This window comes from Meriones unguiculatus, chromosome 4 (assembly GCF_030254825.1).
Source record: "Meriones unguiculatus strain TT.TT164.6M chromosome 4, Bangor_MerUng_6.1, whole genome shotgun sequence".
NCBI lineage: Eukaryota > Metazoa > Chordata > Mammalia > Rodentia > Muridae > Meriones > Meriones unguiculatus.
The window spans coordinates 6789664-6816319 of record NC_083352.1 but is presented as its reverse complement, the minus strand read 5'-3'; the positions used below and the strand labels follow the sequence as shown (position 1 = coordinate 6816319).

General features: G+C 49.8%; 1 protein-coding gene across 7 annotated transcripts in view; it reads right to left on the bottom strand.

Annotated features, from left to right (window-relative positions):
* Positions 1 to 26656, bottom strand: part of Arhgef7 (Rho guanine nucleotide exchange factor 7) — a 107632-nt gene that overhangs the window by 42723 nt on the left and 38253 nt on the right. For 6 of the 7 annotated variants that reach the window (XR_009591286.1, XM_060381375.1, XM_021637526.2 and 3 more), the window contains 3 exons: positions 8087 to 8171; positions 7161 to 7291; positions 4337 to 4538 (listed from right to left, as the gene is read on the bottom strand). Coding sequence is in view for 6 of the 7 variants with exons in the window: in XM_060381375.1 (XP_060237358.1) it covers positions 4337 to 4538; positions 7161 to 7291; positions 8087 to 8171 (418 nt within the window). In the remaining variant the exon portion in view is untranslated. Of the gene's footprint in view, positions 1 to 4336; positions 4539 to 7160; positions 7292 to 8086; positions 8172 to 10015; positions 10056 to 26656 lie in introns of those variants that run through there. The other variant, XM_060381378.1, reaches the window with a different exon arrangement.

The window sequence follows — 26656 nt, the reverse complement described above, 5'->3', positions numbered from 1 at the left end:
TGGGCCTGAGGATGGTGGGCTGTGGTGGCAGGTCTGCCCATTGTTGGCTCTGGTGGATGGTTGAGTGGTACTTCTAGCATTGGCTCTGTGGGTCTATCTCACCGTCACTGATTCTCTGGGACGGGATGTCAACTCAAGCTGGTGGAACTAAAGGGAGGGAGACACATCCCCCTCCCCCCCTTCAACCCAGGCACTGTAATGAGCGTTTCCTGGAGAGCTCAGGTCACACATCCTCCGAATCCCTTGCCTCACTGTAGTAATCCTGCTGTGTGAATTGTGGTCACTGACTAGAGGGATTCTACCGTCTGTGTATGAGGCGCCAGCTATCCAGTCTCACTGTGGCTCTCCTCTTCTCTGCCCACACTTCCTCCAACCACCAACATCTCAGAGCATCTCAAGACTATTTCCACACCCAGTACTCCCAGGCTACAGGTCCTAAAACCAACTTCCTGTCTGGCACCGCTAGTTATCTTCTCAATTACCACAGGAGCCCATAATGTGCAAAGAAAACTCATGACCCTTAACCTTGGGTCCTGTTGCCCCACCCCACCCCCACCATGGGGCTGCTTGCCTAAATCTTCATGCAGAGCCTCACTGTCAAATTTTCCCAAATAGTTAAAAGAACAAAACAGAATATATTCTTTCTAGGATGGAAAAGATGCCTTCAGGATGGAGAAGAACCAGAGTAAACAAATCTTTTCCTAAGCATACGTAAACAAAGACAAGCCCAATGCTTTGTGCTGAGATGTGTTCTTTCCATGCTCAAACATGGACTAGGACTTTAATTCAGAGGAGTCAGCTTCCAGACACGTTTTATTTGGGGAAGCAGTGAGTTAAACCTGGAAAACCTGGAGTCTGGACAGAAGCAAAGTAAAGTGTAACCACTAAAGGTAAGTCATCTGATCCTGAACCACCTGTGAGGAAAGTGCACATGTGTAAGCTCATGGACCAGTACAGGAGCGGCAGGAAAGTAACAGCAAAGCAAAGAATTTCCAAAGTCTCTTCTCTCTTATTGAAACCTCAGAAGGAACCATTAGTCCAAGGCCATGAGCACCAGGAGGAAGTTTTTCTAAGACGTCTCAGGCTACAACGCTACCCAACAAGTGGCAGAAGGAGGAAACAGACGGCAAGTGTGCCATTCTCTTGCTCTGTGGACCACTACAGAGCATAGGGTGGAAGGGAGGTCTGTGACCATGTGCCCAGCACATCACACTGTCAGCTCTCAAAGGCCACAAGCCCTTCGACGGAGCTCCCATAGCCAGAGACGGCAGCCAAGCTCACAGGCTTCTGCTAAAAGCAGACACGTCTATAGCAAAGCAGCCCAGGAGCCACTGCTCACTCCTAGCATAGAAGTGTCCACACACTCAGCTTCACCACAGATGTATGTGTGAAAGGAAAAGGAGGACAGCCCCAAAGGGCAGAGTTCACAGCACACCTTGTGAGGGGGTGGGGAGAGACGCATCTTGGCCTTTAGCACAACAACCAAATCAAGACCCTTTTGGTGACAAGCGATGATGAAAAGCAGCCTTGATGCTTCTACCTACTGGCTGCGAAAGTGCATGGAAGGCCACTGCACACATACAGCCTAGGATCGAAATCTAAGACAGCTGGGCACACATGCAGTGCCACGTTAAAGTGGGCTTGTAAGCACCAGAACAGGACTTCCGTTTTAGCAGTCCAGGTCAGCCCCAAGATGGCCATCTGCAGCCATGAACACAGAACTGTGCTGACCACACGGGACTGGTGCCTCCACATTCGTCCAGTAACAGTAAGCCAGCACCACTCGGCCCCCGAACCTCCCGCTCTCTCCTCCCTCCCCCCTTGAACTGAGGATGTGTGTATGTGTTAGATCACATATACTACTGCTATAGATAAAACACTGTAAAATCTGTACTACACATCCAAAAATAGTGCACACTGAAGTTCCGTAACTACGCACCTCTCTAACACTGAATGTAGCAGAAACTACATGCAGTATGGTATGCCAATTAAATACCAATCAAATACCAGAGACTACATAGAGTACGTTAGGCCAATTAAATACCAATTAAAGCTTCTTCCACAGACTCCAGGAAGGTATCTGTGGTTAGTCTTCATTAACACGACACAAGCTGAGGCCATCTGGGAAGAAGCAATCTCAGTAAAGAACCTGTGTTCACCTACTCAGTAAGCAGCACCCCTCCACAGCCTCTGCCTCAGCTCCTGCCTCCAGGTCCTGCCATGAGTCTCCTCTGAGGGACTAGGATCAGCATGTGTGACTCAACAGTTCTTTACCTCCCCCAACTGCTTTGGCCATGGTCTTTATCACAGCACTAGAAAGCAAACTAGGACAGTACCTGTCCTCAAAGAGGAGCAGTCAATACAAACCACCCATGCACCAAATGTAGCATCAGCACCAAATGTAGCGGCAACACTTCGTCTCACCACAAGAGGGAAACAGTCAGCGGCTGCTATCCTTTCCCAGAAAGGCAAAACAGCTGAGCAGTGAAAGAGAAAACTCCTTTCAGAAGTGGCCTTTCTTTGGCCTTTTGTTTGCACAAAAGCTGTAAATCAAACCAAATGGGATGCAAAAGAAGACAGAAGCAAGAAAATGGACTCCAGCTTTTGTTCAGTGAGGAATGGTCCTCTTGAGAGTTCAGTCCGAGGTGCTCTCAAACCAGCAGTTTTGTTCTAAGAACACTAAGCACCAACTTTGTTATATACTTCGCTATAAATTACAAAAAGGAATCCCATCCCACAATTCCAACGCCACGTAAACTACTGGAACACACAATACCAAGATGTAATTGTCATCCTAGGATTTTATCCTCAATCGCTGGCTAGGAAAAGGTTGGATTTTTTTTTTAATGTGTTTTCACACCATTCTACCTGACCTACCAACATTTAGAATTAGACTGGCTTAACTTTCCTAACAATCAGCTCTTATTAAGAGAATACTGTAAGCAGAGCTAGTCCCAGAAGAGGCTACTCCCCTGTCTCACTGCTAAAAGAGTACATTCAGCATTTCATGAATACACAAAACTGGTATTTCTTACATTAAAAAAAAAAAAAAAAAAATTTCCAAATAAAGCAAGTTAGGTCTCAATTTGGCATAAAAACTGAATTCAACGTGTCTCCCTGCAAACAATGCTCGTGAAGAGGGTGTGCCACGGCTGAAAACCAGGGGCCCATCCATGTTAGGTAACAGCTCCAGCACTGAGCCAAATCCACAATCCCCAACACACATCTCTGGCACCAGCGCAGCCTGCCTGGGCAACTTTTAAACTGGCACAGACACACACTCAGAAATAAGGTGTAAGCTAAAAACTGGGGGTGGGGTGGAGGAGTTGGCACTTCCACAGACGACACTGGCCCTTCCTGGAGCTTCCTCTATCTCACACTCCATAACCACAAGGCAACAGCAACCCCATATGCAAGGCACACTCTATAGCATGCTACCAGGAAACAACATTGCAAATATTTGTATCTACTTGAACTTATACCCAGAAGTCACACAAGCAGTGATCCACTACAAGAGAATGACTGAGAACGCCTGTGTCAGGAAGGACAGTATTGCATCTCATGAACACAGACCCTCTGCTGGCCCAAGCCGCTGGACTACAGGACTTTCCCAGCCTTCCCCTGGTGACAGGCATGAACTAAACCATCAACCCCAGAGAGCTTTCATTTCCAAGACACAGATCACAGCTAGGCACCAATGCAAGTGGGCTGAAGGCTGCCATTCACTTCCAAGAGTGCACACCCCTGCAAGATCTGTCATGAACAAAGCATCAATCTCAGGAAACACAGGGAAATCAACACATTCTCAGAGGGGAAAAAACGGTAGAAATTATCTGCCTGTGACTGATTAAAAAAAAAAAAAATCTATAGGAGCAAAAAATAAAAAATAAAAAACGCAGCCTGGCCCAGGTCATAAAAAGCATAATTACTGTATAAAGCACGACAGTAACAATAAAATGAACAGGAGGCTGCAGGGGCACAAACCTGTAAACCTGGCTGCTCCGAAGGCTGAGGCAGGAGGATCACTTCATCCCAGGGGTTCCAAATTGCCTGGGCGACATGTTCATAGACTCTGTCTCAAAAAGCAAGATAATACAATCAAAGAGCTACAAAGTTTTTTCTTAGGAAAATGTTGTGATGTAATGCAGAGCCAGTTTATAACTATGCAAGCCTTTAGCCAGCATCCCAAGGTACAGGAAGGGATGGAAGGCCGCCCACTGCAGTCGCCGCACGTGGAAGAGCAGGGCCTTTCTCCTCGCTTTCACAGAGCGGGCCCTCAGGACCGCAGAGCACGCACAACCTTCACTCCTCCCTCCGCCCAGCGTCGGGCACTCACCACTTGGCTTGATCTCTCGCACATAGTTGCTGGGGAACCAGCCGGTCCTGCCGTTGTGTGTGCCCTCCCACCAGCCGCCTTCCTCCACTCGCGTGACGTGGATGACATCGCCCTTGGTGAAGGAGAGCTCATCTTCGTTGGTCTGCTGGAAGTTAAACTTGGCTCTCACTACCAGTCGGCTGCTGCCGTTATCAGTCATGTCCTAGAAGACAGGCGGGAGTGCAGAGACTTCCGTGAGGTGGTCTGCTTTCCCATGAAACAGTTACACTTCCCTGTCACACAGATAGCCAAAATGTTGTTAGAAGTGCTCCCAACAGCAGGGGAGCGCCAGGCTTAAAGGTGTGTTCCTTTAATCCCAGCATGAGGCACAGGTAGACGCAGTGGACCTCTACAAGTTCAAGGCCCGCCCGATCTACACAGTGAATTCCAGGCCAGCCAGCTCTAAAAAGACCCTGTCTCTCTGTCTCTCTCTCTCTCTCACACACACACACACACACACACTTGGATGCAATCAGTGTAGGTGTCTCTACCTTGAAAGCTAACCTGTAGAGTGTGGACATGTTTCCAACTGCATACGCCACACTACACTTGAGCTACGAATTTTTAGGTTATTGCCAATGTCTGTGTATTGCATGCAGTATTTCTCTTATCTTGCAAAAGGCTCCCTTAAGAAATTCATAATCTACTTTTGGTTGCAATTGTAAGTAATCCTGGGACATGTGCAGCACACTTAAACTTTAATAGATATTTCTAAGCTGATCTCCAAAAAAGTTCTACAAACTTACACCAATCAGCATGCCCATCAGTGCCCAAGAACGGTTCTTTCATCAAACTTGCACCTACCCTACGACGCTAACAAGCTTTTATTCCAGCCACAGTAACGGGAAAACAGCGCTTCGCGCTCGGGACGGCACGGTGCTCAGAGCAGATGGCCCCTCTGACACAGTGGTGTCTTCTAGCCCTCCACACACCCACAGGGACAGAAGACCAGCACAGGACCCTGCAGGGCCCACTCCTCTCCACGTGTCAAAGACACATCAAAAGATGCCCCTCACTGCACAGCAGACTTCATTGCAATCAGAAAAGTTGTGACAAAACAAAAAGGGGTGATCAATGCCGATCAACTCCAGGTGAAAGGAAGCCAATACAGGACAAAGTCCATTTCACTTTCATTGTACCAAGTGGTTGAGAAATTGGTCCAGGGGGATGACGTATAACATACCAAAGCAGCCCGGCCATCTCCCACAGGTACTGTACTGAGAAAACGTGTGAGGGAGCTTTGGCAGAATCTCCCACACCGCAGTGTGCCAACTGGGAGACTGCTACCAAAGCAGTGTCCGGAAAGCACCGGGAAGTCTGGGGTTGCCAGCTCCAAGAAAGGAGGACATGCCATTATAATCTATCTAGTTGTTCCTCCCAGAGATGAGGGAGGACAGGAGCAATGCTTGCAGTAACGCTGACCCCAACCCTGAAGGCCACACTGAGAACAACCAGCATATGTAACTATCAGTGGATGAACTCAAGCCCCGGACATCATAGACGCACCAGCAGAGCCCAAAAGACAGAGTGTGGCAGCACACCCCACACGTGAGGAAAAGCCTAACCCTAAGCCCGCAACACATGCGCACCCCTGCTTACAGGTGCCTCAAAAAGCAGCAGATCAGCTTTCAAAAACACAAGAGGAATATGTCAGAAAGCTACACTTGCATTTTGAGTATGGGAATACCTGCTGTCCCTTTCACCACGACAATTTTGGTTTTCTTTTTCTGAGATGTTTCACATCTCCTCTTGGGGAATCAGGACTGCCATCCCCACCAGCAGGAGCAATAGGGTGGGACACTGGGGCAGGGGGCTGCAACTCTCCCAGAAAGCCACCGCCTGCCTCTCCTGGTGTTCTGTTCCTCCTCACTGCCTTACTCCAGCCTTCATTCACAGGCTCATCTCCTCCCAGGAGGAGGGCTGTTCCCATCCTCAGGTCCACAGCAGCCACACCAAAGGTTGCGGCCCTGTGCACAACCTCACTTACAAAAGCTGAGAAAGCAGGCTGCAGGCGGAGGAAAAGCCGCCTTCAGTCTTCTGCTCTAACAGAGCTGAGCCCGCTGACGGTGGCCCACCACACATGCTTCTGGGCTGGTAGGATGGCAGTCCTGATTCCCCAGGAGTCTTGCTGAAACCAGAAGTGCTCTTGCAGTGAATCAAATGGGCAAGTCCTTCCAAAGACCTGACAATACCACCATGTTCCTTGTGCTCTAATTCAAAAAGCGGATTGCAGGGTTTGCTAATGGTCTTAAGGGGTTCACTGGATTGAGTTGTTTGACCACAAAACTAAGTTTGAGTGGCTTCACAGAAGTGTTAAAAATGGAAAGAGATGGGAAGATACAGATGAAGCCCTTCCTGAGCGTTTCTGAGTGATGTGCACCTGCAGTGCAGTAACTGCTCCACACCTGGGCTCCACCCTGCCGGCCTGGCAGCAGGCTCCTGCCCCATGCGCTCTCTGTGTAACTTGGCTTATGCACGTATGTACTGTCTGTTCTTATGCTCATGTGCATGGTGAGCAATTACCTGGGGGGAGAATGTCAAAGCATTCACCTCTCCAGATGAGCAGCTGCAGCCTTCACCACAAACTCCAACGGACAAGCTTCCAAAAGCACTTGGCTCAGTATCTGGAGAATCCAGCAGGAAGCCACAGCACCCAGCAGGAGCCCCAAGAAGGCCAGGAGCCCGTGCTGCTCCACATTCCAGGCCTCAAGCATCCTCCCAGGCCCTTCTGCAGACTCTCGTGCCCAAAATGTCTTTGAATCAAAAAATAAAACTTCTTGCTTACCAAGCTTCGGTACTGGCTCTGAAGCAATTTTGAAGTCCTGCTGTGTGAAGACTGGGATCCTAGGGAATCAAAAGACTTTATCCGATGTGAAGAGGGCCGAGCACACACAGAATCACTTCCTAATCCGATGTCTGAAAAGCACACAGAAAAAGAAAGTGCTGAAGACGCCTGACACCATACACCCTCAACACACACTGGCTCTAAAACTGGGCCAGCATGGAGGGGCTCACCAAAAGCCCACAACAAAGCAGGCCTTTACAGTAACAAAGAGCAGATTCTTTGCCCCATAAGTGACGCATTCATTCCCCAATTACCTCTCCAGGAATTATCTGGAGATGACTAACTTACTGATTCTCCTCTAGTGTAATTCTCAACAGTTTGCAAACTATTTTATAGCTGTTTGTAAAATGTTCCCTTCATCTGGAAAAACAACGTTAAGTGCTCAGCAAGGAACTGCCAGGCTCTCGGCCCCCAGCAAACAGCACACGTGCAACACCATTGGCAAAGCAGCAGATGAACAGCCACATGTCATATGATGGTAAGCGAGCACTTTGGGAAGACAGCGCTGAGACTGCGCCAGGTGCAGCATCGCACACAGAACCAGCCGGGAGAGCCGGACCACACAGGGCGCGCTACCACAACGCAGCCCACTACTGACCGAACACCGTGGGACTCAAGGCCATATCAAACAAGGAGCTTGGAAACCAACACTGAGTGGTGAGAAGTGTGGATATACCACATTCTCTCCCTTAGTGTGTACCAGGGAAGACACAGCCACACCCCTGCGGTAGCACACCCCAGTGCTCTGAAGCAGCAGACCCTGCCCCTGCTGTAAGTCAGCGCTCACAGGTAAAGGGCAGTGTGCTGGGGTGTGGCCCACACAGGAGCTTTTACATTCTCACCCTGAGCACACGTATGAGTCTTACCTGCTGTCACTTTATTTAGTGTCACCAAGGAGCTGAGGACCTTGTTAAAGTTCTGCCCCTGATACAGATCATTTGCATCGAAAGTCTGAAAGGAAAAAAAATGAAACAAGAACGTGAGTGCCAAGTTTTATGCTGGTAAGGAATAAACGAAACTCTCCCAATGATATGTGATTGCACACAGTCAGCAACATCCATGAGGTAGCACAATCTCCAAGTGGGTCCCTGGGAGAGGGGTCTACAGGAACCCCTGTGGGGCATTCCCTCATGAGGCATCAAGCCTTGAAAGAAGACCAAACCCAGAACTCTGCTCCCTTCCCCATCCAGGTAAGGCAAAGCAGGGGGTGAGCCAGGGGCTGCCAGCAAAGGTACTCAATAAAGCTCGCAGTGGCTTGTGGTCCTCTCTCCTGAGACTGTAAGCGCCCACAGGACAAGACATGCCAACGATGTTTTCCTCCAGCACAGAAGGAAAGTAAGTTTCATGCACTCTGTTCCAGAGGCAACAGCACACATGGCATGGGCAGACACAGGAGAGCACAGAAGATACTAGGACACAGGTAGGAGATAAAGCGGATCCCAGGAGAGAGACGGGGTCAGGGCCTCTGTGCACAGCTCTGAAGAGCCTGGACTGTAGGCAGCCTACTCTGATCCAGGGCAGTCACACCACAGGACTGAGGCAAGAGAGAAGTCACAAGAGCTAGCCTGGGTGTAAGGCAGCTGAAATCCAAATGTGCACGCATCTGTGTTTATGTACACTGTGTGTGCACATGTGTTATGCGGATGTGCCTCCCACCCAAACATAGGAGAGAGAACGTGCAGATGATCCCGTGGTTAAACACAGCCGTTTTTGTGCGGAGGAACATGCATGTTCATGTACCTGCTTGCAGATATGCTAGAAACACACAATTCTTTCCACTCTTTTCCAAAACTCTCAAAAGACTGTCATTTCTGACCACTAAATAATCTTACACAAATAATACTGATAACTAAAACATCCAGCACTGCATCCTAATAAACCTTACTGGTGTGGATTATAGACAGAAAAGCTTAGATGCCAGAACACGTACCATATTTGCACAGTTTCTCTCCTTGAAGCAAAATGGAACCATCCTGACCTCTGCCCTAGCATAAGCACCTGTGGGCTGCCCACTGTACCTCTGAGCTCCCCTCCTCCTTCTGCAGCCTTTCCCAGACAGTGCCAGGAACTCCCTCCTCCGCCCCTTCCTGCCTTCCCACACCCCACGTCCTTCCTGCTGAGTCTTACTCATCTCACTTCCTGAAGGAGCCCTGCCTGAGCCTCGCTGAACTTCCAGAATCCCCCAAGTACATCCACCACAAGGAAAGCTCCACGGCTCGTGTAGAGGTACGCTGCCGTAAAACCTGGACTGACCACACATTTCCCGCTAGCCGATGTATGCAGGGCCTGGGCTGAATGGATCTGTGGGTTAACCGTCCAGAGACTTAGATGTATCTCAAGAAAGAGGCCAAGTATCAAACAGTTCAAAGGGGGGTGTGGCTGAAGACTCACGGGAATCAACGCAACGCACTCCCAAAGCTGAACAGCAACTGTGTCAAGCCCCATCAGTCTCCATGGGCCAGTCTTCCTCTGACCCTCCCAGCAGAACCCTCAGAACCCTCATGGCTGTTAACACCTACAGCTGACAGAAAGCCAGCCCAAACAGGAACTCTCTCAAGGCTCACCTACCTGCTCAGGTTCCTTAAAGGTCACATATAGATTTAGTTGCATCTTTTTAAATTAAAAAAAAAAAAAAAAAAAAAGTACTATCCTGCCTAGGCCTTAGTTTCCTTGTGAAAATGTGAAGTTCCCTTGCAGTGGTGTTCTGTCCTTCAGCTCTAAGGTCTAACTTTGAGGCTGGAAAATTCAAGCTATGGTATATTCTACAAGAAATACACATACAAACGTCCACTAACCTTCATTATGGCAAGGCAGCAAGTGACAAAGCCCAGAACAACAGGATGTGAAATATGGAAAGCTTCCTGTTATTCCAGGACTATAAAGCTCTCCTACCCAGATACCACGGAGCATCTGACTGGCTGTACTGCCTGCCAATGGGCTTCAGCGTGACGTCAGGACTTGGTGAGCCTACTTCGACCCTCCCCCACCCCCAGAAAAGCCAACAATGAGATGAGACAACCGGAAGGTACGCTCTAAGCCCATGAGAGCTCAGTCAGGTCTGCTACTTCCCCAAACAGCAATCTAGACAGCAAAAAGCAAAACCAAAAGGCCTTAATTCAGAGAACATCCACGCCTGGGACCTCCCCTGAGACACCTGCCATGTAAAGAAGTCAGCATGACCAATGGGAACTATGCCCCAGAGCTGGGTGGTGTCACACAGAACGCAGCCTGCATACACTCTGGGCTTCACTAAGACGTAACACCACAGGCTGGCAGGGAGGATGGCCTTCATAGCACAGGGAAGGAGTAGACCACTGCCGCCACGTAGACCAGAGGTACACACCTACTGAAGGAAGGTCTACAGGACGCTCCTGCCCTGACGGTCCTTCTATCCAGGTGAGAAGCCTGTGGCCCTGGCTCCACAAGACACTACTGGCCACATTCCCAGATGGGCTAATTCTGATCTTCAAAGACTGCGATAATCCGGCCTGTACACCACATCCTGCTAACTCCTCCCACAGCTCAGAAAGTTCTCTGCCCGCGCATATTCTGCACTTCATGGTTATTTGTAGTAGCCAAGTACAATGTCCTGCTTAGCTCTTGTACGAATGCCTGAAATAGAAGACTGTAGTACTCACCTGCCTAGTGTCTGCCTGGCAGGCTGGCACCACCAAGGTGACACTGTGAGCAGCCATAAAGGTACCTGGTCATCCGCGGCCCAGATACAGTACTTATGAGCACACTGTAATACTGTCTCAATCAAAAGAACAGTAGGCCGAACAGAAGCCTACAGAGCACAGTTCCGGGAGCTGATCAACCCAGAGCCTTCCTGCCAGGACACAACTTTCTGACCTCCTTTCTCTTGCTAACCCAACCTTACTGCAGCTGCTAGACTTTCCTCACAACAGTTCCTTGGAGAAGCCTGCATCCTGTAGGCACACAACACTGGCCACCTGACTGTGGGGAGAAGTTCCAGCAGGCTTGTGGAAAGTGTCAACAAGCCTCTGACCAGGCTCTTCAAATGAGACCTGACAGGCCCAAGCGAAGCTGATGTCGAGGGTGACACCTAGCTACAGCTAGCAGAACTGCTCTGAGTAAGGCACAGGTTCAGGGGTTTGCACCAATTGTGTCTCTCACTCAGCAAGGTGAGACTTTCCAACACAAGCAAGACTTTCTACATGCAGATAGGAGCACTTTAATCAGCGCCTCCCACTCTCAGGATGCTCTGCGACTCAAAATAAAGGTGATTCTGTGAGGCAAAGGAGGGCAATCCAGGTGGACGCTTCTCCTCTGTCCTGTTCTGCACCTCATCTGTCACCTCTGGGCACCTGAGCAAGCACACATTTCCACAACTATTCTCCGAACTTGGTAGCATCAACAGCAAACATCTGCAACGTCACAAGCAATGTCAGCGCTCAGAAGCAGCTTGTTGCATGAACGTGGTTCATTCTCTAGGCCATCAAGGTGCTGGCTGGAGTCGCAGGCATTGGCAGCCTGCAGGCCTCGATAGGCGGGAGAATTCTGGTAACAAGAGAACGCCACTGCAAGGCTGGCTGACGGAGGCCTGGATTCCTTGTGTCTTCACTGCACAGATAAAGGCCCCTAGCGTAAGCAAAAGGAAGCCAGGGCCTACAATTTCAAGAATGGCATGACCTTCACTTGGGAGCCTATGTGCCACCTATTTACCAGGAGGCAGCAGTGCTGGCCACAGCAGCAGACAGGAGAGCACCCCTTCGCCTTCAGGGAAAACAGTGCCTTAAGACTACCAAGACACAAACCAAGCCAATGGCCAATGAGACAGGAAGGAGAGCCACGCAAGGAGCCAACAATTAGACACAGCATGTAACCTAGAACTCAGAAGGTTCACCAGCAGCACTACAGAGCCCATCCAGACACTCACATGCTGATATCTGTGTTCTAGCAACCACTTCCATAGACTGTGACCAACTGTCTCCTCAGAACCCGAACAGCCTGGCCACATAAGCCCAAACATCACTGGGCAAAAAACTGGTATGTCCCACCTTGCAGAATGACTCCTACCTAAATTATGTCCCTACCTGGCTACGCCCAGAAACCCCAGGGAACGCTCTCTCCTCCTACTCACACCACCATCTCTACAGAAATGAAGACAACAGACAACAGCTGCAGAAGAGACTGACCTCAACATTTTGTCATCAGTCTCTCTCTCTCTCTCTCTCTCTCTCTCTCTCTCTCTCTCTCTCGCACACACACACACACACACACACACACACACACACACACAGACTATGACTCTTGGCAGGTATTTCTGGAATGCTGCTTCCAAAGTTTTAAAATGTATTTTTGTCCTATCATACTGTCAAATGGAATCTGTGATTTCAGAACAAGAATGACTGACAATGAATCTTAAGGAAGTTGTGCTATTTAAGTTTAATGCAAATGGTCCACGCTGCTTAGAAGTATAAAATCCAGCCTTGGCAACTCATCTTCTTGGCTTCTGCAGATTTTGAACTTAATTCCACCTACTTCTGCTCACCAGGGACAAAAATAGTTTCCTAACAAGTTTTAGCAGCTGCAGCACTTTCACCTAGCATGCCCTAAACAAGCTACTTCCCTGTAAGACTACAGTCAACTCTTACTTGGCTTATGGATCTACTGCATCAACATACAAACACTGCGGTGTGGAACACATTCATAAAGATAGGGCAGGAAGACCTACAGACAGAAGCGACAGTCAAGAGCATGGTAACAGGCGGACGCAGGACAGTCATCTACACACTGCTGGCAGCACGTCCTTTGCCAGCCTGGAGTCTCCACAAAGCAGTGGCAGCATCCAGTCAGGGAGAGCGGAAATAACCTTACTGAGGAGAAATGTCACACCACTGTAGGCACAGCCTAGACCTCCCAGATCAGACTACATGTCAGCTTTACCTTACACACAAGGAAGGGAAGCCTTGATGAGCACAGGTTAGATCCAAATGAGAGCATTTGAATCTCTTCCTAACAGTGCACTGCCAACCAGAGGAGGAGAGTGTAAAGTTGCAGGTGCTAGGAGACAGTGCAGTCCACTGGTCACATAGGCATCCCACACACAGGCCCTCACACAGGCATCCCACGCAGCCCGCCTCAGTCCCTCACACAGGCATCCCACACACAGGCCCACACACAGGCATCCCACAGGCATCCCACACAGCCTACCTCAGTCCCTCACACAGGCATCCCACACAGCCAGCCTCAGTCCCTCACACAGGCATCCCACACACAGGCCCTCACACAGGCATCCCACACAGCCTGCCTCAGTCCCTCACACAGGCATCCCACACAGCCAGCCTCAGTCCTTCACACAGGCATCCCACGCAGCCCGCCTCAGTCCCTCACACAGGCATCCCACACAGCCCGCCTCAGTCCCTCACACAGGCATCCCACACACAGGCCCTCACACAGGCATCCCACACAGCCTGCCTCAGTCCCTCACACAGACATCCCACACAGCCCGCCTCAGTCCCTCACACAGACATCCCACACACAGTCCCTCACACAGGCATCCCACACAGCCCGCCTCAGTCCCTCACACAGGCATCCCACACACAGTCCCTCACACAGGCATCCCACACAGCCCACCTCAGTCCCTTAAGTGCACTTGGAAAAGCACTCCCTCCCTATCACTAGAACCTGAACCCAAGCACAAAAGGACCTGGAGAGAAGCATGACACCTGCTTGGAAGTGTCAGCATTCACAGCTCTAAAACAATCCGAACACTGCAGTAACATCAAAACTACCAGCATGCTATGACAACCCCCAAGCTTGGAGAAGTGTTTCAAGATATACCCAAACAACCCCCTCTCGTCCCTCCCACAGCACACTGAAGTGAGAACTGAAAGGCTCTAAGTGGGGTAGAGAGGGAGAGGCTCCGAGCAGTCAGCACAGGATTTTACAAGACTGCGGGAGGGAAGTATTTGGGCCCTGAAAACCCTAACAGAGCTGGGACCGGTCCCATGAAGCCACACCACCAAGAACACAAGCCACTGCACCCACAAGCCGTTTTCCCTGGACAGAAGCTGAGCAGCACCCTGACCCCTCTCTAAGGGGGCCTAAGAGCAGATCAACTTGAGACATCCTGTGCATGGTAGACACTGGGAGGAAAGGGGACGGTAATGCTGCCGGAGCAGGCCTCCCGGAGCTCAGCAGCACTGGCAAGAAGAAGGAGAGGGCATGAGAAGCTCTGGCCAAGGCCCAGCTCTGAGAGAGCCCTCCAGACGCTCCCACCAGCTCCCCCTGCCATCCACAGGACCACACAGACATGCTGGCTACTGTCACAGGACTGAACCACAAAGAGCCGACCATGTGGCTCACAGGGGAAGTCCGACCAAGACACACCTAGGAGAACCAACAGAAAACATGGAGAAGATGCCCCTTGAGTACAGCCCCAGAAGTCTTGAGAGAATGCCAACAGGCTGAGGGCTTGACCTGGAAACATCCCGCCTGCACTGGTATTTATGCTTTAGATGAAACAGGGGCTAAGGCAGCAAAGAACCAGAAGCACCAAAGGCCAAGACGAGAACCACCCCCAAGTAAAGTCCGCTCTCCCAAAGTACTAGGAAAGGGCCAGCCCAGCTAGGCGGGAACCATCCTGTCCCACCCAACACCAAAGGGGACAATGCAGCCCTACCCCTCCAGAGAAACCCACCAGGGAGCAGGGGCAGCTTCCCTAGGCCTGCAGCAACCTCTCCATGCCCAACAAGAGTCCCAACATCCTCATCCTTAAGTCAAGAAATACAGGTTTCTAGCCTGGCATAGTGCCATACAACAATAACTCCAGCTACTCAGAAAGCTGACACCAGCAGGTCACAAGTTCAAAGCCAGCTCAGGCTCTACTGTAGAATGAAACTCTATCTTAAAAAGTAAATAAAATGATAATGAAGCAAGTCTCAGGGTGTAGCTCAGTGAGAAACTACTTGCCTATCAAGGTGTGAGGGAAAAAAAAGCCCACAGGCAACAAAACCCGGGTTGTCTGGTATTGCTATAAAACCATGCAGTGGGAAGAGTGGGATGCAGAAGGACTGTGGGAAGAGGGGGACGCACCTATACCCTAAGCTAAGGAGGCTGTGGTAAGAAAGGGGGCTTGCGGGTGCAGATCAAAGGCCTCCCAGCAACTGGACACCACAACGATAAATAACTGCAAATGTCATTTTAACCAGACTACATGCAAACTCTAAGGGAAGCCTGGAGCTGGGAAAAGATGGTTTGAGAGAGGCTGTGGGCTGCAGGGTGATGCCATGAACACAACCAAGTAGAACAGAAGCAAGTGCTCATTTCAGAAGACTAGCGCTTACACTAATGTGAGTGCTTCTGTGTCACCACTCTGTAGTAGTGAGTGACACTGACTTGCTGTCACACTCCCCCTGCTTTCTAGTCCCAGTTTGTAAACATGTGGTCTCATAGAGCTTGTAGCATGGTAAGAAAAAGGGTCTGAGGACAACAGAGAACTGGCAAGCAGCCTTCCTCACTCCACTTCTCCAGGACAAGTCCTAGTTCTGAACCCAGCTTCCCTTAAAGATGAACTGCCTTCAAACATGTCTGGGGTCCAGGGCTATACGGCTCTGTGACAGGATACTACCTGTGTGTGGTGGCTTGAATGAGACTGGCTCACATGCTCCAGTGCTTGTGCACCAATCAGAAGGACTGTTTGAAAGGATTAGGAGGTTTGGCCTTGTTGAAGGAAGTGTCACTTGGGCCCAGCTTCAGTGTTTCAAAAGCCTATGCCAGGCCTAGTGTCCCTCTTCAGCCACCACCTGGGGATCAAGATGTAAAGCTCTCAGCTACTGTTCTGGTGCCTTGCCTGCCTGCTTCCCACCATGACGACCATGGAAGGCCCCAGTTAAACATTCCCTTCATAACAGCTCCTTGGTTACAGTGCCTCGTCATGGGTGGATGTGAAAGCATATACCCATAATCCCACACTACTCTCCTTAAGATGAGAGGCGAAGACAGAGGACAGGCCAGAAGCTGCAGGCCGGCTAGACTGGAGTACAAGCAAGGACAGCAGCAGAAAGAGACTGTGCCTCAAAAGCAAGGCAGAAGGTTGTCCTCTGCCCACTCAAGGATGCTGGAGGATGGGTGCATGCACACATACACAATGTTTAGTACTGGACACAAGGCTGATCTTCCCTTACTTGCCTACTGTAATCCCAACAGCACTGCATCCCACCCTGGAGCACTGTTTTTACTGTTGTTAAGGTCACTGGGTGGTTCAATGATTATAAACAGCCCCTTCCTTTTCTTCTCAACATCTTTAGGACTAAACTCACCAAGGTAATAGACAAACACTGTCCTAACTTTTAACGGGATTCCAGCACTGACACACCAATCCCTCCCCTGACTCTACTGACGGTCTTGGCACCACTACAGCATATGCACTGGGAGATAATGCTCCAGATGCCATGTAGAGAGCAGGCTGCAGACACTCCAGTCACACAGCTGTCCCTCTGATCCTTTCTCCTTTTAGCAACACCAAGCTTCTTCCAATAGCCACTGCTTCTGGGCTGCTTCCACCAGAGACCGTCCCAACACACACAGGTTGCAGCATTCATGCCCCAGGGCACAGGCAGAGTGCCACCCAAAGAGCAGCAAGCTGTTCCACAGGGCTGTACCCGTTACCCTTCCAAAACCTATGGCACCACTTTCTTTATCTTCACACTAGTATCTCTTCCTCTCTTAAACCTAAGTGTCACCAGGGTCCTCTCTGGCCACCCTGCCTCATGATATTCTTCATCATTCTGCCATTCACCACCTGCCATTCTGTGGCCGAGAAACCCAGCCCGAGCAGTTTCTTCACAACTAGGTGCAAGCTGCCCATTCCTGCCCGGAGACACCACAGAGAGCCACACAGCCCGGCTCTGCTCAGCTTCTCAGAACACAAGGGGCACTGCACCCGGTCAGTGACCCATACCACCTCCTGCACTCTTCCTAGGGCCCTCCTGCTCAAGGGCCAGCTCCAATCTACACTGCTGTGAAGTACCGAATTCGAGGACATTACGATCCCAGGTCTGTTTTACAGAGAGAAACTGAGACAACTCCAAACCCTTCCTACAAGAGCTCCTTGCCCTGCTCCTTTACTTTATCTGGCCTGAGTCTTACACACACGCATGCATGAGCACACATGCGCACACACACATACACACAAGCCACAAAATTGTTGTGTAGCCTTAACTCTTAAGACAAGAGTAAACAAACCCTGACAGGTTAGACTTTCCTCATACTTGAAGCTGTCCGGGCACACCTGCCTCAGCTTCTCCTCCATGGAACAACCACGCCTACACACATTGTTACACACCACAGCAAAGTGACAGCATAACACTGAAAAGCAGCACACCCTAACTGAAAAGCTGTGGTGCAGTATTTAAGTCAGCTGCAACTCACAGAGAGTTCTGGTGGAGCACACCTGCAATGGGGCACTCAGAAGACTGAACACTGACTGGCCCAAAGAACAATTAAAACGCGCGACTCCACTATACAGTCTTAGTTACTTTCCATTGCTTTGAACACACACCATGACCGTGGCAACTGATAAAAGAAGCACTTAATCAGACACCTGCTTGTAGTTTGAGAGGGTAAGCCCAGAGCGATCATGGTGGTGAACGTGGAAGCAGGCAGGCAGGCGTGGAGCAGCACCTGAGCGCTCACATCCAACAAGCAAGAGGCATACAGAGAACTCCAACTGGGAACTGCATGGGCTTCTGAAACATCAAAGCCCACCGCCACAGACAGTAACTCCTCCAACAAGACCACACTTCCTAATCCTTTTCAAACTGTTCCATCAACCTCAGACCAAACACTCAAATAAAAGGGGCAGGACATGGAGATGCTCACTCAGACAACCAGAGCTGAACCCCACAAGTCAGCCGCCCGACTGCACAGCCACCACACCCTTGTGGGAGCAGGTAATTCCAAACAGAGAAGCTCTAGAAATGCACAGCCACGTCAACAGTACCAACAGTACGCACCAGACACAAGAGCAGCATCTTTAGCCCTCAGCCACCCCTGTGGCACAGTAACAATCTCCACAGGCTTCCACGGCAGTCCTGATCCTGAGGGGGAAGGAAGTGGCTACGCCTGCTAGCCTGCTCCATGCCCGGTGGTTAGATTTCTGCTTCAGACTGTCCAAATTCCTTGTCACGTGTAAAAGAGATGTCTGCCTTATACTTGCTCCTTCTTGATTAACATTTTTCCTTTTACACCCGAAGTCCATGTATACATGCAGCTCAGAACTTCAGTCTACGTCAGACTGATCTTCCTTTCATTATGAAAAAAAAAATGCATAAAGGAAAAGCCACACAGAGGTCAGAGGTAACTGAGTGTGTGCAGCACAATTCTGGTTCTAGAAGCAGGGGAATACTTCTCCTCTCCACAACCTTCCAGCCCAGATGACAACAGCTCTACCCACCCGCGTCCACTACTGACGGAAACGCAATATCCCAAGGGCAGCCTCACACCCAAGCATCTGAGCACCAAATGGCAACTACCAAAATGGCAAGTGATTTGAGCAAGGGTGGCCTGTGGTGTCAGACATACCACCTTCAAGATGCGGTGGCAGGACAGGCATGGGATCAAAGTGTTATCAAGATGACTAGCTCAACACTAAGGAAAGGTCCCCACACAACAGGAAGTGAAAGCTAACCTAGCACCCCCACAGACAGAGGGGCAGACACTAAGCACCCTCTCACAAAATGCTATGGGAAATTAGGAACACCTTCATACAGAAATCTTGCCACAACTGTCTAAGTAGAATCAAACCACAACCAAGCACACGTCTCATCCGACACAGTGACACACAACGGTCATGTGAACACCTGAGGGAAGGGGGGAGGGGCAGGAACATATCAAGCTCGAGGCCAGCATGGGCTACATAGTCAATAAAAATAAAAATAGATGGCATGGAGAAACAAGCTGGAACCATGCTGGAAGTTCCCTTCCTCCTGGCAGGCTTTCACAAAGATGCCATCCAGTGTGCTGATGGAGAAAAGTGATCAACAATCTCCCTCGGGAACCGACCCTGCAAGTGAGAATACCAAGCTGCCAGGCAGAGTAATAACCAACTCTTTTCCGTGTGGGCTTTCGGCCTTTCCCACAGGGGAAAAATTTTGCCTGATACTGTAACCCTGATCAAAAGCTTACAGCTGGGATGGTCATAGCTAAAGGGAGGGGCTAGGGAGACAAGTGAAGCACTTGTACTGTCCTGGCATTTGGACACTGAACTGCCTTCTTGACAGCTGTGTCCACAGGACCGTGCGGCCCTCAGCCTCAGTTACAGAAGCCTCCGCGTACATCAGAGAACAGCACTACAGACTCAGATCTGGTCAAAGTGCTAAGAATAAATGATAACTGTGTGCTCAGCCCTACACAGACATCCACATGAGCCCTCTCAGGTTTGGGGAACATTGCAGAAAAGGGGGAGGAAAGAATGTAAGGGCAGAGGATGGAAGGAGTGCTGTGAAACAGTCTTCAGGACGTGGCGTGGCTGTAGGCATCCAGAACTCACAGCAGGCAGCTATGTGCACAATTCGGGCGCATCAACATTCCATCGTGGGTGGGAGGGGAGATGCATAAAGGCCCAGCCCCCTGTAGGAGGTATAGGCAGCAACGGCTGCTAGGGGAAGGTGGCTTAGAGTCCCTAGTGGCTTGATCACTGTCACCCCTGACCAACTTCCTCCCCACCTCCACTTACAAAGGCAACCCTAGTTAGTCACAGTAGACCACAAGGGCCGACATGAACGAAGGGCAGGGACTGGCTGGGTAGAATCGGTTCAGTGGGAGGGAAAGGAGATTACGAGAGGATAATGGGGGTCACCAAGTATACTCGCTGCATGTGTAAAATTGTAAAGAATAGATAAAAACTAATCCAAGTCGAAAGTGCAAAGGTGAGGGAACAGGACTTTGTTAAAGGAGGCTAAAGAGGCATGACCAAGTAAATGATGCATGCCTCTACCCAGATCCTTCACATACGGAGAGCTGCACGGCACCTTGAGAACACGGTGCGCATGTGAACACGGACTAGACGCGCAGTAACAGAGTACAATGCTGACTGTCCTGGGAAACGATGAGAGCCAGCACCTGCGTTTTAACATCCACACCCGCATATTCAGCAGTATCAACAGGTCTGTAACATAGTTTAAATGCTTAGCAAAATAAAATGTAAATGGGTGTGTAAAGACTTTTGGAGATAGGAGGGCACAATGGCTCATGCCTATAATCCCAGCACTCAGAGAGGCCAGCCTGGTCTACAAAGTGAGTGCAAGACAACCAAGGCTACACAGAGAAACCCTGTCTTAAAAAAATAAAACAAAATGCAGAGTATCCACACCAGGCAGGCAAAGGCCCAAGGCATTTTCTATGGTGGTCTTCCAGGCAGCGGCTCAAGTTTCCAACCTAAGAAACCCTCCAGGGAGAACAGGTCAGGAAGCTCTCTAGCTCACACCATTCCTAACCTCCCGAGGTGGGAAAATGAAAGCACCCATTCTCCAGCCACAGGCAGTGAGCAATCCCAGAAGGTCCGATGGCCCTCCCCAAAGACAGTAACCTCAAAGCTCACAGCCTACAGGTAGGCCCAGTTCTGTGGAACCACAGCTGGAGAGAAGCATGTTTCCCATGCCCGCTCTTGGCTACCAAGCCTTCACTCCTCCCCAGCTAGGCAGCAGGTACTGCCCACTCTCAGCAAATCCAGGTTCAGCAGATGAGCTGGCTAGCTCTAAACATCAAGCCCGGCAGCTGTTCCCAAGACCTAGAGCGTCTCTGAAGGCTCGCTCCCACTCACTGAGGCCTACAGAGCCTGGGCCTGCCTTCCCTGGAAGCCGCCACCCAACAGTAAGCCTGCTTTTCCCAAGAAGAGAAGAGCTGTACGGCCACTGAAGCCAAGGCCACACCCCGGGAGAAGCAGCAGAGAGGCTCCCTGACAAAACACCAAACACACTAACACAAATTTGGGCAGAAACCCACGTTCTGGGTAGTTATATATTTTTTTAAACACAAACTCAGTATAAACTTCACATCCAAACATGGTGTGAGGACTTGGGTTTTGTTTTACTTACTCAGTGGGAACCTGTCCTCTGCCGATTCTCAAAGCACAAAGGACACTCAGAGACAAAAAGATGCAGGACAAATAGCTGTCAAGAAAAGAGGGATTTCCCCATCCAAACAGACAATGGCCTGGGGTTTTCTAGATTCATTTTCAAAGGAAAACAGAAAGATGATGACTAAAGGATAATCAAAAAGAAACCTGTTTTACAAGACTTAAAAGTAGGAGGGGCTTGAAGACCTAATTCAGTCAGACACCATCTACCTGGCTCCATCCCCAGCATGGGGATAGGGGCGGCTGATGGGGGCAGGGGAGGGGAGGGTGAATTAGGAAGTAAACAGAAGGAGGTGGAAGGCTACCACTGCATGCTTCTCACACTTAGACACAGAGTCGCTCTGCTCCAGGACTCTCAGCCACGCCTGTGTTTCCCAAGTTTCATTCCACTGCCACTCATCAGCCATGGCTGTCACTGTTTCATTTTCCACAAGGACTGCGGAAAAGTAAAAACACTAACCGTCAGTGGAGCATTTTCCCTCGTTGGCCAATGCTGAACATTGTACAAGGACAAAGTACACTTGACATATGGAACAACTGCATGCGGGGTAAGGCCCACTTCATACAGCGTCTGCTCCTTTATCTGCTCTGTCCCAGCGACAGTCTTGAGAGGTTTTCACAAGGTTCCAGACCCACGTGGTCAAAAGAGCCAGTCCTCGCAAGCCACCCAGCACAGCAGCAACATTACCTAGGGTGACAGCCACGGCCTGGCCAGAAACCTGCACTCTCTCCTGGAGGCTCAGAGATACAACTGTGCCCTGCTGCAACAAGGACAGATCTCCTACTACCACCCCAAGCCAGTAACTGCACACATGCCCCTCCACTGGACACCAAACTGAGCTCAGCTGGGCTCCCTGCAAAATGGAAACACTGCAAAATGGAAACACAGCTGGTAGTGCAGACTTAAAAGTCCTCAAAGACTCCGCCATTTTGCACATGCCGTCTTTCCCAGAATTCCCCAAGCCTCCGACGGTGGGGACTGAAGAGCACCCTGCCCCTAAATGGGCCCTCACACGGCTCTGGGCATTTTCCGTCAACCCCGGGGCAGAAACACACCGGCCAGAAGACAAGGGTGCACAACACACAGCCTTCCACCTGCTGCCCAGAACCTCCACAGTTTCTCTTCCCTTAGAACCTATGGAATGCGTCAGGTACAGTCACTAAGCTCGGGTCCTCCAACTCTGAAACTTCTACTCAGCGTACTCTGCAGGACCGCAAGGGCTCTAGGACCTGGGCATCCTTCTACTGAACTCTGCCACAAGGAAACCAGCACCAAAACCAGGAGTCAGTACCAGCCAGCAAGTGGCACAGAGCCATCTACCAGCCATCTGTCCTCTCAAACTGAGCCCCATATGTCAGGGCTGACAGCACCCACCGGATACAAGTCAGAGTTCACACAAACCATCTGACATGGAGATACAAAGGCTGCTTATCCCATTACACTTGATCTGCAACGGTTTATGCAGCAAGGCTTTCAAAGAACCAAACCAAAACTCTAGTTCTGAGGACAAAATACAGGTGAGTATGGGAGGGAAGAGAAGAGAAACTGGGGTAATACAGATACCACACATCTCAGGCCCTGACTACTGTTTTGGATAGCACCCTAAGGCCCCTAGATGGGACCCATGGATCCTGAAGGATGCCCAAGGTCCCTGACAAGCACCTCAAGTCCCTGGCTGGATACCACACGATCCCCCTGGACGGACACTTTGTAGAGTTTTTCCAGTTGAACAAACCTCTTCTTACCCACAAGCAATGGCATATGTTCAATGATCCACAGACAGATAGCCCGAAGCAGACAGAAAGAAGGGAGGAGTGGCATCTGGGTCTGCAGCGGCCCAGATGACCACTCTGCAGATGGGCCAGAAGGCAGGTTCTCCACGCACAGCAATGGGAAGACGTAATAAGCACTGGCCAGTGACCACACCTGTGTTCCAAACCTCGGTGTCTCCGTTTCTGGGCACTAACTAATGCCATGTCACAGGAGCGGGGAGAGGGGTCAATAAGCTAATACCTGTGAAGCCACAACTCCTAGCAGGTTAGGACTCACAGTCAGTCAGTCAGTTATCATTGTGGGCATCTCCAACAGCTGGACACTACAAGAGCTGCACAGAAGTCAAGAAGAGGTGGCTGTTTACAGAGACCAGTCCACGAAGACCAGCTCCTAGATGGGCCCAATCTGACCCAGTTAGGCAGGAAAGTGGTACAAGTGACAGGTGCCAGGCCATCCCACCAGAGCTGGTGTAATGAGGAAAGAAAGCAAGTCAGAGAAAAGAGCCACTGAAAGGGAGGTTTCATGCTATACAGAATGTTGCAAGGACAGACCCTGTCCTGCAGACTGCAGAAACAAACAGCAGAGTTACAGCAGCAACCATGAGTAGCTCATTCCTCACCCAATTTGTGAGGAGGCAAGAACGCAGCTCTATCCAGGGGGAGCAATAGCAAGCCAGGACCACATCCCAGCACTCCAGCACTTCCTCGACAGAATAACATCCATATTTCTGCCCCTAACTTGGCCCTCAGAAAAGAAGAATGGGTCCGAAAGAGCAAAGCTCCAAGGCTAGACTTCCTACCTAGCCTTTGACATGCTCAGGGCCTCATGCCTCATGTCCTCATCCACACACAGGACCAATATCCTGCAGAAGGCTGCTATGAGACAACTGGGGCTAGTAGCAAGAGAAGATCTAGAGAGAAGCTAGACCAAGGCACCTGCTGCAGAAACAGTGCAAAAGGAACAGAAGAAGCCCACGCAGGGCTCACCTCCCCTCAGCCCCTCTGAGGCTCACTCACCTCTAACAGTTAGCTAGCTTTGAACCAACAGACTCAGTTCCACTCCGGTCTCTCCACACTAGCCATCTTGCACCTGGGAAGATGCAAGATTCCTTCACATGGAATTTTCTAAGGCAAAGGTCAACAGAAAAGTTTCAGTCCTTGGGCCTTAAATAGTACTTATCGACTCCCAAAATCTTCTGACGCCTCCTTGCTTCCCACTGTCTCCTCATAACTCTTATCATCATCAGGACTCTTCCTGGTGGTTGGTTTTGTGTAGAGCAGTTTCCTCTTGAAGGATGATTTGTTAAGGCACAGGACATACAGAGAAAGTGAAACAACAGTGTTTTAGGACAACGTACTTACAAAGAAGTGAAACAGGATGTTCTAAGGGGAAGTGAAACACTACATCCTGCAGGGAAGCTCAATAAAGACAGAAGTATACAACTCAAAATAGCTTCAGGAAGTTCCTGAAATTGACCACATTCACTAGGCTCCTCCCTCCCGAGAACAGTGAAGCAGATGGTGAGAAAGCCAAACTGCAAACATGACTCTCAGACCACTCAAGCAGCTTCGAAGTAAAACTGACCAAATGAACTGCCTAGAAGGAACAAACAGCAAGCAAGCTCTCTGAAGTGGCTCAGGCCAATGGAACTACCTGGAAAAGATACACTCCACCCTGTTGAGTTACCTGCAGGCTATGCAATGTGCTTTCAAGAGGTGTCACCCATTCTGGGTGATGGATGGCAAAGCTAGGCTTTGATGATGTACTGATTTTTGAGCCATCTGTGCTCCTGTAAGTAATCCCTCGCCCATACTCCCTAAGAAACCACAATAAACTCACTGGTTTACAAACTGGACTTTGGTCTATCATGAACTGTCTGAAGTGAGCTCACACCTGCGCATGTTGTGTCCCCCAGAAAAAGTCTGTCCCACAACAGTTCACGTGTTCACTCTGGCAGCCCCATCAGTGTAGACGCTGGAAAGCTGCTGTGGCAACAGCCACTTGGAACTAGCAGATGATCAAGTCCACCAGTCCACAGTGGCTCTCCCTTAACCTCTCAACTCTAACTGTGGATGTCTGACCTGCACATGTATCTGTGCACCACATGTACAATGCCCCAGATGATCAGAAGAGGACGTCTGATCCCCTGGAACTGGAGTCACGGGTGGCTGCCAGCCACCACGGGAGTGCTGGAAGACAAACTTGGTCCTCTGCAAGAGCCGCAGGTGCTCTAACTGCTGAGCCACCTCACCTGCCTTATCCACTCAGTGTTTTATGAACTGAGCACACAGCAGCAGCAACCCACGTGCTAGCTTCATTTCTGTTGCTGTGATAAAACAGCCTGACAAAAGCAACTTAGGAAAGTGTGGTGGTTTGAACAGAAATGGCTATCAGGCTCATAGACTTGAAGGCTTGATCACCAAGGAGTGGGCTCTGAGGTTTCAAAAACCCAAGGTTGGCCCAATGCCTCGCTCTCTCTCTCTCTCTCTCTCTCTGCTGCCTTGGATCTGGGTGTCGTGCTCTTGGATTACTTCTCCAGTACCGTGTTTGCTTACCACACTGATGATGGACTGAACCTCTACAACTGTAAGCCATCCCAATTAAATGCTTTCCTTTGTAAGAGTTGCCGTGGTCTCTTCACAGCAATGGAACCCTGACTAAGGCAGGGAGGAAGGGTTTGTTTGACTGACAGCTTACAGTCACCACTGACAGGAAGTCAAGGCAGGAACTCAAGCAGCTAGCCACATCACAAGCAGAGAGAAACAAATGGAACTTCACTTATTCCATGCTAATACTAAGCTGGCTTTCTTCAGTCTCATAGTTCAGGGCCTACATTCATGGTAGGTCTTCCAGTTTCAATTAACATAGTCTCCACAGACACTTTCCAGGCCAAACAAACCTAGATAACTCATCACTGACTCTCCTCGGATGAGTTTAGGTTATGGCAAGTTGACATTTAAAACCAACTATGACACCAAGGAAGGCCCAAATACCCTTTGCTAAGCCACAATCTAATAACAGTCAAAGCTCACATTCTGAGGATACACACAGAGAGAGAACTAAGGAGGAGTTTATAGACTCTAGAAACAGACAGACAGCATCTTTAAATTCCACCAGAGGGTTCTCAGAGGTTCAGAGCTTTTCCAGAGGACCTGGGTTCAGTTCCCAGCACCCACATGGCAGCTTACAACTGTCTGTAACTCCTACTCCAGGGGATCCGATACTCTGACAGATACGCAGGCAAAACACAAATGTACATAAAATAAAAATAAGTAAAAATTAAAAAATCCTACCAGACATGCAGACATGTATGCTGGACAAAACTAACTCAGTACCTGTCACTAATCTAGCACTGTCTCAGCTCTCCAGGCACAGGTATTTATACAAATATTTAAACAAAATATTTATCTGTACATTTAGCTTCGATACCTCTTAGTAGCCATGACTGGTGTCTTGGTAACTTTTAAACTGCTGTTTAAACACCATAACCAAGGTAACTTACAAAAGATAGAATTTAATTGGGTTTGACATTTCAGAAGGTTAAGAGTCCATGACGGT